Source organism: Xyrauchen texanus, chromosome 5, assembly GCF_025860055.1.
Source record: "Xyrauchen texanus isolate HMW12.3.18 chromosome 5, RBS_HiC_50CHRs, whole genome shotgun sequence".
Classification (NCBI taxonomy): domain Eukaryota; kingdom Metazoa; phylum Chordata; class Actinopteri; order Cypriniformes; family Catostomidae; genus Xyrauchen; species Xyrauchen texanus.
This window is the reverse complement of record NC_068280.1, coordinates 50,179,623-50,195,239: the sequence shown is the minus strand read 5'-3', so window position 1 is coordinate 50,195,239 and position 15,617 is coordinate 50,179,623. Positions and strand designations below refer to the sequence as shown.

At 38.3% G+C, this 15,617-nt stretch overlaps 1 protein-coding gene across 1 annotated transcript in view; it reads right to left on the bottom strand.

The window, feature by feature from the left end:
• The window catches only part of LOC127643570 (uncharacterized protein DDB_G0271670-like), a 125,391-nt gene that overhangs the window by 57,059 nt on the left and 52,715 nt on the right, over positions 1-15,617 (bottom strand). Inside the window, exon 2 of the mRNA XM_052126353.1 lies at positions 3,265-3,530. Coding sequence (XP_051982313.1) covers positions 3,265-3,530 — 266 coding nt within the window. The remainder of the gene's footprint in view (positions 1-3,264; positions 3,531-15,617) is intronic.

The following is a 15,617-nucleotide window of genomic DNA, read 5'->3' as shown; positions in this document are numbered from 1 at the left end:
CAATGTGCAAGACTGGTAGAGAGCATGCCAAGATGCATGAAAGCTGTGGTTGAAAATCAGGATTATTCCACCAAATATCGATTTCTGAACTCTTCCTAAGTTAAAACATTGTTGTCAGCACTTTATAGAATACAAAAAAAACTAAAACATTTTACTCAAACACATGCCTATAAATAGTAAATCCAGAGAAACTGATAATTTTGCAGTGGTTTTTCCAGAGCTGTATATCACCATATTCTACTTCCATTATTGTGTAGAGATGCATTTTAAATCTGTCCACTACCACCACAGATGCCAAGTTAAATTGATCTATAACTGGTTCCTTCCATCAAACACCTGACTTTAGCTATTATACAATGGATAAACCAACTGGCCTCAAATCTCCAATGTTCACCAATGCTTTGCAGCCTTGGTTTGGGGCTAGTAGACTGTACTATATCTGTAACTCATGTTAAATTCATTAGCCTCATCAGATGGGAATGCACTAAGCAAATGTTTGGCAAGCTGTCTTCTCACATACCGTCAGCTTTTCGCCTCCTACAGAAGTCAATACCTAATTATGACACTAATGAGTGAGGAGTAGTTCAATGAAATTTAGAGTCCCTGGATCTGTTGTTGGAGAAAACTTATAATGCAACATGGATGCGAGGGACTCGGTGTCGAGAATGTCAAAAACATGATCAAGGGGTCTGAATAAAGAAACTGGCTATGTTTAGAATAGCATACTAACATACTACTGTTACTGTTTCTGCAGGATATACTAAAAAAAATATTTGTGTTGCTTGTCCAATTTAATTAAAAGCCTTTATCCCTCTCAAATGTTAATTAGCCTGATTAGGGGCCGGGTGTGATTCTCAGGAAACAGAAGGGGTCTCCCCCACCTCTGACAGCAGTTCTACCGCTCCAGGCGGTCGGCCGGGAGCCCCTCCTCACTCACGGTTGGCGGTCGTCACGACCCCGCCACGTTTAGTGGCTGGTAGGGGTCTCCCCCCGCCCCTGGCAGAGGCCCTGACTGCTCCAGGTGGTCGACTAGGAGCCCCTTCTCCCTTAATGGTCGGTGGCCGTTCGTCCGTTCTCAGGCGGCTGGGCTCCTCCGTCCTACGGCGGTTGGACGCAGCTGCCCTGTTGGGGTGGATGTAGTGGCGAGGAATCAACTACGGCGCATCCCTCCTCCTTCCCGGATTTCGGCACCAGTGTAAAGGGATTAATGGATAGGAGGTGGCAAGAACCGGCTTGACAATATAAATAATATTTTAATTATAAACTTAACCAAAAAGACAAACATACACACAGGTGTCGGACAGCTGTCCGTAAATCTCTCTCTCTGTCGCACTGCTGTCTTCGGTCGGCCTTTATTCCTCTCAAGGGCTAATTAGCCTGATTAGGGGCCGATGTAACCCGGCCCCGCCCTCCGCCCTGCCACAGTTGCATTGAGGATACTGGGACGTGCATTCACTGAATCAATGTTAGCAAATATTTAACAGCCATATTTATTGAAAACAATTGAATGAAGAGTGCAGGAGCAATAGACGATCCCAGCCCTTTTCTAAACGGAATTCACCTCGCAAAAGTTACTTAATATATTAAAACAGTCAGTAAATTGTTGAAAATAATTAACTAACTGTCGAAGTCCTTTTCTGCATATCGCTGTCCCCTTAAGCATATCGCGGCATCGTTTTGTGGCCCATTCTGCATAACGCAGCGGCTCATTTCAGCTTATTGCAGCCCATTCGGACAATTTCGCTGGCCCGGTTCTCACGATGGCCAATCCGCCCCTGATCGACCCCAAAGTGAGTCAGCCATACCAGACTACCAATTAAGCCCCGATGATAGCTTTTTGGTAAAGAATGTTAACCAATAACAGTTACGATGTAAAAAAAAAAAGAATGTAGCAATAGGATAGACAAAATAGCCCTGTGATGTAGCCTACAATAAACCTAATGTATTCTAAACACGTCATGCCCACGGAATAAAATATAGTTTAACCCGTCAAGCAGTCATTGAAAATAGACTTCATCCCTAATAAGCAGATTAAAAAAATGGCATACCTAGCCTAAAACAGTCATTTTATAGGCTACTTACTCAAAAGCATACATTTCTTAATGAGAAAAATGAACACATCAACATGGTCCAGTGAAAGACGGGACTTGACTCACCTGAGGCGAGTATCCTGCACTTGAAAAAGCCTGCTCAGCAGAAAAATAACATACATGCATGCACAGATTTAAAGAAGACTCAAATGTGAAAACATCCATAGGGATTTTCAAAAGTTTGGAACATTCTGAAGAGGTTCAGGCTGCAAAGAGGTCTTTTTGTGACTGTTACTCTTGATTCTGGATTGTTCTTCACCAGCAGCGCTTTGAAAAAAAGTGCTAGAGAAATGGCAAACCAATGTTTTAGTTTTTTTTCTTCTGGCCGCCATGCCTTTGTTAAAACTGTGCATGTTTACTGTTAATGTACTGTTATAAATGTTGCAGATGCATTCATAAAATACAGCCTTTTGCAACTATAGTTGTTTGGAGAAAAAATTATGAAGAGAGTGAGCGATTTAATTGCTTAGTTTTTATTTCTTTTACATTGTGAGATGTAGCCTTGCCAACAATGAAATCTCATTGATCCTAAATCAATCTTTTCATAGCTGTACATTAAAAATGTAATATGTTCTGTCTGGCTGTGATCATCACGCATCACGCAGCAGGTTTGTGTTCAGTTTTACAGATAAATTACATAAAGCTAGAATAACGACGTGTCCTAACAAGATGGTGCAACATGTTCGATTTTGGAGCATTATTTAGACAAGACAAATTGATTGTCAGATAAAATGATTGTCATCAGAATAACGCTGTGTCCTAACCCGATGGAATGTGATAAAAGCAATCTTGCTCACATTAATCTGAGTTTTTGTCCTAATCAGCCAAGTTCGCCACAAGCAACACCATCTTGTCAGGGTTTTGTATTTTGTCGATTGCTTGGTTTCTATTTGTCAAGTAGCAGTTTTGTGTTCAGTGTGGACAGACAAATTGATTGTTGCTGGAATAACGCTGTGTCCTAATCAGATGCAACACAACAAAAGCTCTTGTCAATGTAAATATGTGTTTTCATCCTAACCAGTCATGACCGTGGCAAGTAACAGTGACATTTTGATGTTTTTTTAATTTGTGTGGCATTAGGGCCTGGGTAGCTCAACGAGCAATGATGCTGAATACCACCTGTGCTTAGGCCTTCTGGCCCGGTTGCTATGGAGGGTAGGGTCACATGGGTTACCCTCATAGTGGTAGCATATAGCGGATCGTGGGGAATAGCGTGAGCCTCCACACACACTACATCTCCACGGTAACGCGCCCAGCAAGCCACATGATACGATGCGTGGGCTGACTGTCTCGGAAGCGGAGGCAACTGAAATTTGTCCTCTGCCATACGGATGTGTAACCGCTCCTGCTCAACCCGCTCTGAGCGGGATTCAAACTTGGCTGAGAGTTTCCAATCCACTTGACCTGCATGTTTTTGGACTGTGGGGGAAACTGGAGACCCTGGAAGAAACCCACGCTAACAGAACAGAATTTCAGTCTACGCATTAATCTATATTCCCATTTACCCCACTTATTACATCAGATAATGTAACCAGGTATTTTCTTTCCTTATGATTATCACATGTTGTTTTACATGGCCATATATTCTTATATTCCCTCTTCAATGTATTAAGGCTCAGCTCTTCTCTATCTGTACCTGAACATACATTATTTTAGACTACATTGAGCTCATATGCTCAGTGCGTTTACTGCTATACATAATACAAAGATACAAGGTCTCTTGGTCCTCCACTTATAAAATTATGATGAGAGCAGGGAATCATCCATTCTACCGGACTAGTGGTACTAATTGAGTCTAGGGTTCATAGAATGATGAATCATTCTTCCCCTCTCATGACACAGGGTAAAGAGCTCGCTCAATTATACACATTCACTAATTTACGATCATTTTGGTGTCAGTCCAGATTTAGCCAGGAGATTGAAAGCATACATGAGTTTTAGTCCCATTGGACACTTAAGATTATTGACGGATGCTGAATCTTATAGAAATCCCATTGGCCAAAACTCAACTGTTTGACCTGTGGCAAGTACGCACTGTGGCTGAACGACAGTTGGATTATTGTTTCCCCTTTGACCTTCAGCCGGGCTCACAACGGGAGTGAGCAGGAGAGGAGACGTGCAATTTAATGCATCGATTGGCAGCGAATGATGAGGCACACCTGATGTGTATAGAGACTCATCACCACGGCCTTTAAAATGCAAAACGTGCCTCTTCTCAGAAGACCAGTCTCTAACTGCAGTGCATGCACGCGGGAGTACAGGTCCAGGAATGGAGCGGAAAGGGTGAGCGGTGCAAGTTACTGTAAATGCGTCACCAGACCCGCTCTACAGAACCCAGGTGCAAATTAGAAGTGACATTGGGGGTTGAGGCACAAATCGAGGCCGATGGACCAGGATGTCAGGCTGCCATTCCCCACATTCACCATGGCCCCAGGAAAGCTGAGCTGGTCAAGGGAAGCCACCCCTCGTGCCCCGGACAAGGAGAGGAGTGCTTGCGGACCCCACCAATTTGAACCTGGACCAAACCCTCTCGTCACTGACCGAACATCACATAGCCACCATCGCACCACGAGGACATAGTATGCAAATCCTCTGCATGTATAGAATATCTTGATGACATACTACATTTGTCAACATCAGTATACAGAAAGAATGGAGTGCCAATGGAGTAGGGAAAATTTAATTAATTAAAAATGTATTTTCTTTCAAATATATTATTATTTTCTTTTAATTCTTTTTTTTTTTATGACTGTTAAAAAATGTATATACAGTAATTGTTTTATTTATATTCTTATTTTAGTCTAATTTAAATTCTTATTGTCTTTTTTGGCAGTGTAAATAAATAAATACATTAATTAATTCATTCATTAAATGCTATGTATTTATTATTATTATTATTTATGAATTGATTTTATTATTACTATTATTGTTATTATTATCATTTTTTAAGTTTACATTGAGTAGCAGCGAAGCAGAATAAAACATTCGGAAGGCAAATAATTAGAGTAAATCCATTTCAGCGAATCAATTAATGTAATTGAACCAGTTCAAATAAAGGATTTAATGATTCATTTGAATCCCTGAGCATCAGTCCGTGTGCTGCATTTTATGCATTTAAGGTAACAACAATATTTAGTTCAATTTTGCTGATCTTTATTATGTTTTTACCTCAGTAACTCAGTTAGAAATTAATAATATATTTTTTATTGACTGTATTTAGTATCTGGACTGGATAATTACTGCTGATTATAAACAAATATAATCTAAACAGTTATGTGTTTATAAAGACTTTGTCCACTTAAATAGCTTCAATGTAGTTACCTACTTTTGCTTCATAGCATGTAATGTATCCAATTACTCTTTAAGGGTTGCTTGACTGTAGCTGAACTATTTTAAACTTGTAAAAATTGTACTTTAAACTACTTGTAACTTGGGAAGCTATGGCTTCAAAGTAGCTTTCCCAGCAAAACACACTGCAAAAATCCAAAAATTACATAGATATCCTTGTATTATGTTTTAATTTTCCAAATATTCATAATTAACTTAATTATTTTTGATAGCTGTACTTACATAAAGCTGATAATGTAAACAAATGACTTTAATAACACCTGAAATAACGTCATGTCAATCAGTGCAACTTGAAAAGCTGCACAGGTGCATATCATTAAAGGGAAATGGTGTGAAATGCTCAAGCATTTATTACCCATCAAGCATGATAATTGCTCACCAGGTGACATGTTGTACGTTGGGTGAGAGACTACCAAGGAAGGTGCGAAGAGCTCCTGGGGCTGTTGAATCATCCATCCACCCAGGCGAATCTCATTTTTTTTTACTTGAGTTTGGACATTAAGGACAATTTTGATCAAGGAAGCAAAGATGTTTATGAGTATCATACCACCATCATATTTCTAAATACCTGAACTTAATGACCAATGTTCTGGAAGCTACTTTGGAACTGTGACTAAAAACTACAGTTAAAGTACTTGAAAAAAGTATTCATTCACACTATTAGTTATAATGCTGTTCTTTTTAAATATATATATATATATATATATATATATATATATATATATATATATATATGTGTGTGTGTGTGTGTGTGTGTGCAAATGTATTGCTCAAACTCGACTAATTTGATGATGCCAACACAATTTACAATGTGTTGTGTCATTGTCTTCTATAAGATCCCTTCATCTGTGGGTTCATGTACTGGTCACACCTACCCTATGCTGTCTTTTAAGATCTCAGGCCTTCTACGTAGCACTCCATATCCATTTTCAACAATCATCAAGCAGAATCAAATGGATTTGAGACAGCAGCATACAAATGTTCCCTTATATCATACGTGCCTTGACCTCGTACACCATCTGAAATCACAGCGGATCTTCCAGACAGCCTTCACTTGCATGCTTACTTTTCTGATTAATTTCTTTTTGTGCCTCCACAACATCTCACCCTGAAACGGTAGGCGACTCATCATTTTCACAGATATATTGTCAGAAGGTGAATTAACATTTGCTTTTGCCATATTATCTCACTTTGGATTTACATAAATGTGTTTTTCCAACACGCCCGTTGCTGAATTATGCATGAAAAGGGATTCTGCCCAGATATTCCGATCAGCATATTTTTGATATTCATTCGTTTCACATGGTTTGCCATTAATATGCATCACTCTCACCTGTGATACTAACATGGAACAACAGATACTGGCAGACTCTCTCTCTCTCTCTCAAATTCCCACTCACTTATTTGCCAGTGAAAAAGAAGCAGGGACAACAAATCCCGTTGTGGTGGAGTTATCTAAAATTATTTTATTCAAAAGATATTCCATAAATGATTTATATGTAGCTGTCCTCCAAAATTTGAAAGCAGGTTTTTGGGGTGCAAATTATATGTATTTCATATTTCATGCGTGTTTCAACCAGTGACTTCTGATTGCAAGTGGGTAAAGTGGGGCACACATCCCGCCTTACGCGCCAAATAGAACTATTACAGCACAATCAAAAATAGGGCAATTCGGGCCCTCTGAGGTGGAAAAATAGGCAATATGGAGGAAAAAGGAGGAAAAAAAAGGCAATATGTCACTTTATGCTGAGCTAGCTTGAGCTGTTTAGAGTTAAAGAGGTCCCAGTGAAAAGAGATTGACTTTTTCTGGATAACATGCCCAGGGTTAGCTCAGGCATTGGGGCTTAAGACCCAGAGAAAGCGCTGGATTTCTTAGGTCAAGTATTGAATGAAAGCCATGTCCATTTTCTTCAAATCCTCAAAATGGTACAACGAACACCAAAGCTGTCAGCAGCTGTTCACATTCGGTCTTTTCTGCAAGAGTTATCAAGCGTAATATAAAGCTGATTTACGCAACGAGAACTAATCTCCTCATACATACAAAGAGAAGCAACACTGGTAGCTATACATTTTGTAATTAAGAGCTAAACGTTTTTAAATTAAAGGTAAAACTGAACATTTCATTGTGCAGACTTGATGAGGCAAGTTTCACTGCATTACTCATATTTTGGTTTAGAGATTTTGAATTGGTACAGTAAGGAAACATCTAGCAACACTTTAGCACCCTGCAGTCAAAACCATTCAAACCAGCCTTAGTTGTTGGGATAGTCTTAGCTGATTTAAATTAGTCTTCCAGCCTGACCAGCCGAAAAGTCCCCTAACCCCTCTAAAACCAATAACCAGACCAGCCTGAACAGCTGGAAAGCACCCAAACCCCTCTAAACCAGCAAACAGATCATCCAGGCCATCTGAGATGTGCCTGAACCCCTCTTAAACCAGAAAACATACTGAATATTGCCCAAAATCCCACTGAAACCTTCAAACAGACCAACCTGAACAGTTGAGGTTCCCAAACACCTCCAGCAACCAGACCAGCTGAAAAGTTATCATACCCCTCTAAAATCAAACAGGCCAGCCTGACCAATTGCAAAGTACCCAAACCCCTCTAAAACTAGCAAACAGACCAGCCTGGCTAGATGAAGTGTAGGACCCCTCTTATACAAGCAAACCGACTGAAAAGTGCCCAAAACCCCCATAAAATCAGCAAATAGACCAGCATGACCAGTAGCAAAGTTCCCAAACCCCTCTAAAACCAGCAAACAGACCAGCCTGACCAGCGGAAGTGTCCAATTCTCCACTTAAAACCACCAAACAGACCAGCTTGACAAGCAGAAAGAGCCCAAACCTCTCTAAAACTATCAAAAAAGACAGAAAAGTGTCCAAACCCCCTAAAAAACAATCAAACAGACCAGCCAAAAAGTGCCCACACTCCTCTACAACCAGCAAACAGACCAGTCTGACCAGCTGAAAAGTGCCCACACCTCTCTGAAACCTGCAAACAGACCAACTTGTCCATCGGAAAAGTCCCAAAACCCCTCTAATAGCTGATAGCTGTACTTACATAAAGCAAATTACTTTAATAACACCTGAAATAACGTCATGTCAATTAGTGCCACTTGAAAGGCTGCACAGGTGCATATCATTAAAGGGAAATGGTATGAAATGCTCAAGCATTTATTACCCATCAAGCATGATAATTGCTCACCAGGTGACATGATGTATGTTGGGTGAAAGACAACCCTGAAAGGTGCAAAGAGCACTTGGGACTGCTGAGCTATCCATCCAGGTGAATCACAATTGTTTTTAAACTTGAGTTTGGACGCCAAGGGCAATTTTGATCAAGGAAGCAAGGGGTTTAAGATGAGTATCATACCACCATTGTATTATCAAAAATCATCTTTTAAAAAACTATCTTAAAACCAACCAGGTAAAACCAGCAAAGGGAAACCCTGACCAGCTGAAGTGCCCATAACCCATATAAAACCAGAAAACAGACCAGCTCAATCAGTTAAAGTGCCCAAACCCCTTTAAAACTAGCAAAAAGACTGAAAAGTGCCCAGAACCCCTAAAAAACATGCAAACAGACCAGCCTGACCAGCTGAAAGGTGCCCACACCTCTCTAAAACCAGCAAACAGACCAACCTGACCAGCTGAAAAGTGCCAGAATCCCTCTAAAACCAGCAAACAGACCAGTCTGGTTTTAGCTGTTGGTTTAAAACAGAGTATTTAAACTACACAGAGCTTATTTAACATAAAGAATATATCCTCTTAATATTTAATGTAAGTCTTTTAAACAGTTTTAAACTGTTAATGTAGAATGTAACAGTTTTATTCAGAGTAAATCTCTGATATTAGGCTGAAGAGTTTGTCACCTCAAATCTTAATAAACTTGCTTGAAAAATTCACACTATAAGGTCTAAAATCCACAGTTCAAGCACATGGAATCATACTGAAATTAAATATTAATTTGGCCCTTCTCTGCCCATTTTGGTCCCACTGTGGTCCCCATCTTTGAAAAAAAAACTTAAATCGCCAGTGGTAATCTCTCATCACTCCTTTTATGTCACCTCTAGTCGTACGGTAGATGGCCTTTTTTCTCCACCTTTCTCAGAATTCATTGTGTCTTTAATGTATTAAAGATCAAGACTCGCACTTCTCGCTTATTTAAGGTAATATTTGTTTGAACTCAAGGCCAGAAAAGTGGTTAATTTTTGGAATAAATGGAATAAGACAGAATTGGGTCTTCAAAACTTGCCATTCTATAGCCACTTGCAATCCTCTGCAATGGATTTGCATTCACAGTCTGAAGACATACAATCCCCAACCTTTAAAACCAAACCGCCCAGCACGACCAGTAGCGAAGTTCCTAAGCCCCTCTAAAACCAGCAAACAGACCAGCCTGATCAGCTGAAGTGTCCAATCTCCACCTAAAACCAGGAAACAGACCAGCCTGACAAGCAGAAAGAGCCCAAACCCCTCTAAAACTAGCAAAAAGACAGAAAAGTGTCCAAACCCCCTAAAAAACAATCAAACAGACCAGCCAAAAAGTGCCCACACCCCTCTACATGCTCCGAGAGAGTTTTATTATTTGTATTGCTTTAATTTATTTAGGAACATTTTCATTGCTACCAAGGGTTACCGTCGAGTGTGTGTGTGAAAACGAAAATAAAAGACCAACCTTGAACCTGCTTCGTTGTCTCCTGACTCCTCCATTGCCCACAAACTAGGATCGCATAACAATTGTCAACTGGGTTTAAACACAAACTATACTCATAAAAAAATGGAACAAACAATTTCTGGCCAAGCTTTTGGTCAATGACTGGCATTCATGTACAGTACGAATTTATGAGCATTACTATGGTATGTATGGACGTGAATTGAGTTTTGGATGGTATACTTCCTCTTAACTTGCTGAGCTTTAATGTGAAGTCAAGCGCTAAGGGCGATGCTGTGGAACTTAATCAATGTTGATGTGGGCAATTAATGTTCAAGTTGCTCGCTCAAAGATGATAGGCATGCAAAATGAAGATCATTCGGATGAATGCTTCCATGCTGAGTGAGTCGAGACTTTCCGACTTTGAAGAATTCAGTACCCTACGAGTGTTGGAAAACTTCAACGTGTGCTGAATGACCCTAGACCACATTATACACCTCATGCTTGAAGATTATATAAATAGACATTGGTTGTACGTTGAAAGGAATAGTTCACCCAAAAATGCAAAAACAAATTCTGCCAGTATTTGCTTACCCACCCTGTTGTCCTTTACTTCCACCTCAATGTTTTACCATATTTCCAAGGGTCCAGTTATTTAGAAATTGACGTTATGACTGAAAGATGCTTGATTGAGGGTACATTGCTATACCTTGTGGAATATTCCATTGATATAGGTACATTAACTCCCATTTGGGGTCTTTGTTTACCTTTTTTCTAATGAAATGTCTTTGTATTAGATTAGGCAATAAAATGTAACTTTGCCACACTTAATATAGTATACAGAATTACAGATATATTTGAATTACCCAGATCCTTCAAAAAATAAATAAATAAATACAGAGTACCATTATCATATACCAAAAATTCAAAATTAACATAATTCATGAGTAGGCCACCTGATACTGCAAATAAATCATTTTAGTAGAATTATTACTACTTTAAGAATTATTTTCTATAGGTCTGTTTATTTTCAATAGCTTTCCCAATAATGCAAATGTCCTTGTGTATTTTATAAAGTAAAGTATAATATTTTCCAGCCATATTTATTACAGAGAACATATCCACATGACTAGGGATGCACATGAGGTATATGAAGTAGGTAATGCATATGAACATTTTGGCTGATGACAATACCGATTTTAACCAAAAAATACTATAGTGTGATTAATTCAGTCAATCATGCAGCATTTAATGGATATCTTACCGATATCTCAGAAGTCAAAGTCAGCTGGTTTCAAAGCGTTTTGGACGGTTTCCCTCATAATGTAGCCTATAGGCAAGTGCAGCTTTCACAACTGTCATGTCCATTAATGGCGCCCCCACCCACATTAACTTGAGACAGAATAAAAAGGAGTGTCAAGAGTGCTTTAGTAGTGCCAACCCTTCTACATATTGCATCTATTATTATTTCTGTATTGTGCATTTGAGTTTTTACAAAGTGTGTTACTATTTAATTATAAATAAACAATTTTTTCATATTGGCTTTTAATGCTTATTACCGATATTCACTTTTTTGCAGTTTTCATTTGGTCAATAACTGACTGATAAATATTGGCAGCCGATATATCGGTGCATCCCTAATAATGACATATATGGGCACAGAACACCAGGCTTTTCCCCCCATATCATTACTTACATTTAAATTAGGTTCCTTGTTCTGGTACTCAAAAACAGTATAGATTTATGAAAACTATCTTGCAAATGGAAAATGTATTTATTTTATTCAGCCTTCATCAAGTGTAAATCATTAGAAGGAAGATGGTTGTTAATCTATTGTGTTAATAAATCAGGCTCGCGTGCGTTATGAATTATGTATGATCATGAACTCGCTAAATTACTTTCATTGGTTCAGGGCAAGCACAGCAGAGTGAATAAAATGCCACATAATCAATTAAGTTGACATTGTTTATTAATGTAAATAACTGTAATATTTCTTGCTCTGTGGAACTGTGCCAGAATATTATCAATTTATTCTTTTTTTCTAACATTTATTTAATTTAACAGATCAGGGGTGTTGTGTTTTACCTCTCTTCGCTCCCCTTGTGCATTATTCATTATTTTTGCATGCATAACTTACCTGCCAAATCTTTCAAAGCCATGTATTAATTTTTTTGCCCTCACTCTCACTCTCTAGAATATGTTGGGGAAAGTAGTTTAGTGCAGCGTCTGGCAGAATTCGGACTAATGGTGCATCAAGTGTAAGATTAAAGTCCAAGAGCACACAGATATGTTGTGGGTGAGGTACAGGTCCCTAAAGTGATTCATCATGTTTATCAAATTGGTATAGCATTGTAAAACTTTGTGAGGTCTGGACATGGTAACAATTTTTGCCATCTAACTGGTGATGAAAGGATGAGATGTGAATCATGAAAATTACATTACTTGTGGCAACAATTTAGCAAAATGTTATGTGATTTTGATTACATATTGTGGCAGTTTCAAGGTGAATTGTCTAACAAAACAAAACCTACCTCCCTACCCTAAATATTAAACCTAGTGTCAAAAAACTGCAGATTTGAGATGATAAACACAACCAAGTGAATTTGTGGTGCTTCTATGACACTTTCGCCTCATGTGTTGACTCACGTGCTCTTCAGGACTCGTACCCCAGTCCTTTACATCTCAAGTGCGATTTATTTGCAACCGACAAAGTTTGCACACATTACACATTAAATACACACATTAAACTGTATCAAATTACAAGTCATGCACTGTAGTAAAAATGTTCCGATGACATATGAAAGCACTGTGTGAGGAAAAGTGTTAGTATTATTAATACTAAGTATTTATTAAGTGTTTATTAAGTGTTTATTAAGTGTAAGTGTTTATTAAATGTTTATTAAGTATTTATTAAGTGTTTATTACATATTAATTAAGCGTTTATTAAGTGTTTATTAACTAAGAAAATGCAGTTTTTAACTGTAATTAGTTTGAAAGGGAATACAAGTCATTGTTGTTGTCGCACCTCTAGTGTTCATGTTACCACACAACTGCTGAACGAGCCACGTAAACAGAAATAAGCAAAAATGTAACTACAGTATTGTGTTTCTATGAGACTTCTGTCTATAAGGTTGAAAAAACACCTTAATCCTTAATTATTATTATTTTTTTATTCTAATTTTGTGTTCAACTGAAGCAATAATGGAATACTAGTTTGGAATGACATAAGGGTGACAATTTTTGGATAAACCATAACTTCAAATATCTCTTCACTATTAGATATGTACTACAAACATCTATATATATATATAAATAAAGAGAGAGAGAGAGAGTATAGATCTATATTATTAAATTATTATACTATTAAAATATGAGGTCCATCATATGAAGCCTGTGGGAAGATTTCTGCTCCAACAGAATTCCCAGGAGAAGTATAAATAATTTACCATTATGCCGCCAGTCATTCTTGAATCAATACATCCCTAAAGAAAGTGATAGTCAGACATGAAGCTCTCTAACTCTCTCTATAGTGAAGAACAGATTGGCCTCCTTGTGTCAACCCAAACACACGCTCCCACCGGGACCTCCATGGTATTTCATGGAACTCCTCAAGCATGCAGTACGAATTCTTATGTGCACCAGTGAACTTAATTCCATCAGCTTTTGTGTGGAGAATTTCAGTCTGTCTGTGCTTCTAGTTTACTGGATATGAGGAGATTTGATGCACACAGAACGTTATGCTCACACACACATGATGGTCACACTTATTCAGCAACCCAAACAAACTGAATGATTAAACCCTTTGAATTAATTACATACGTGGCTGCTCAGTAATAGTGTTTTTCATCTCACATTTGCTTTTTATGATACTGTATGACACTGAACTGAGATCTGTCAATTGAATTCAGTTATGCATAGCCTATATAGAGAAGCCAAAATGTAATGCCACGCATGTGGACGAGGGGTGTCAGGAGGGTAAAGGCAGGGCAAGTCGACATTTTTTAATTTTTTATTAATCAATATTATGACACATATGCTGTCACCTGAGCTCAACTTGTATTGAACTTGGATTCATCCTTTAAAAACCTTCAAATCTGTTTGGAAGACAAATTTAGTCGCCACCCATGGACATTTCACCTCGGAACAGCCGCTAAGCACTAAGGGTTAAGTTTGCAGAATGCTGTCCTTCGAATTCTGATGAAAAGAAGACGTGTAAACAATAAAAGATCAAAACGTCCCATGCTGAACTCGTGGCTTAATACAAAAAAATAATAATATGTATATATATATATATATATATATATATATATATATATATATATATATATATATACATATTTCAAAGCTGCATGTGTTTACTGTTGCAGGAAAGGTGAGTAGATGGTATATTTTAACATTTTGAATAATATTTGTGAACTAGAAGCCCACCCCATGACATCACACTCTGGTCCGTTGCAGTGTCCGGGGAAAAGATTGGTAAAGTTAGTGTACATTATGCATGAGGGTTCACATCAGTTCATTGGGCTTGGTTCAGTGGAACACAGACGTGTCTTAATTAGGAAACTTACTCTAGATTCAGCATTCAACTTTTAAGGGCCAGAGGCTCTAACCGAGCTTCAACTGTTAATTAAACCCATGTGAGGTTCGAGCATATTGCCATGTGCTAAATTACTTACTATACTTTTTTGCAGGGTTTCACTTTTGCATCTAGGATTTTATGTTTGTTAAGACTTTTCCCAAAGGGATACAGTTATTTCACTAAATTCTGTCCTCAGGGTGTCAACCAGTGTTTCCAATTCCAATACATTTGTGTTCCACACAGAATAGTTTTGGAGTTTCTTTGAAAATCTGCACATTTGTGATCCAACCATTCCTTGCCTATCCATACACTGCCTAGCCTACAGAGGTTTAAGGATTAAATTTAACATGTGAACCAATACAGGCTTTAAAAATTAAGTTCCTGTTAAGTTGAACTGGGAATCTTGTTCCCTTTAAACGTAATTCAAGAATACCTAGAAGGAATTCCCAACACCTATTTCAATCATTTTAAGTAATTAAAAATGTGTTAGTAATAACAATATGACAGCAAGCCCAGTGGCGAAGACTGTTTTCCAAAACCTAGTGAGCTTCCAACATAGGCAGCTGCTATGAGGGTAAAATAGTGCCGAAATGATTTGCATGCACAGGGGGAGATTTGTGAAAGCATAAATCAAATTTCAAGCAATTTTTATAATTTTGTTTTGTAAAGGTGTAAATCAAGTTTCAGGCATAGGAAAAGAAATATTAGCGATACATTAATGAAGTGTTTGGGTAAATGTGGTGTCTATTCTTCCACCTTCCTTTTTTCACGCTTACACTTTTGGCAATGTTTTTGCACCTAAACATGGCCAAAAACATTGCTAACCTACAATCAGCGATATGCAAGCAAAGAAATTGTGTGGTGAACAGCAAAACGAATTGACCACGTACAGGGCTGGACAGGGTAGAGAAATCGGCCCGGGAGTTTACATGACAACTGGGCCAAA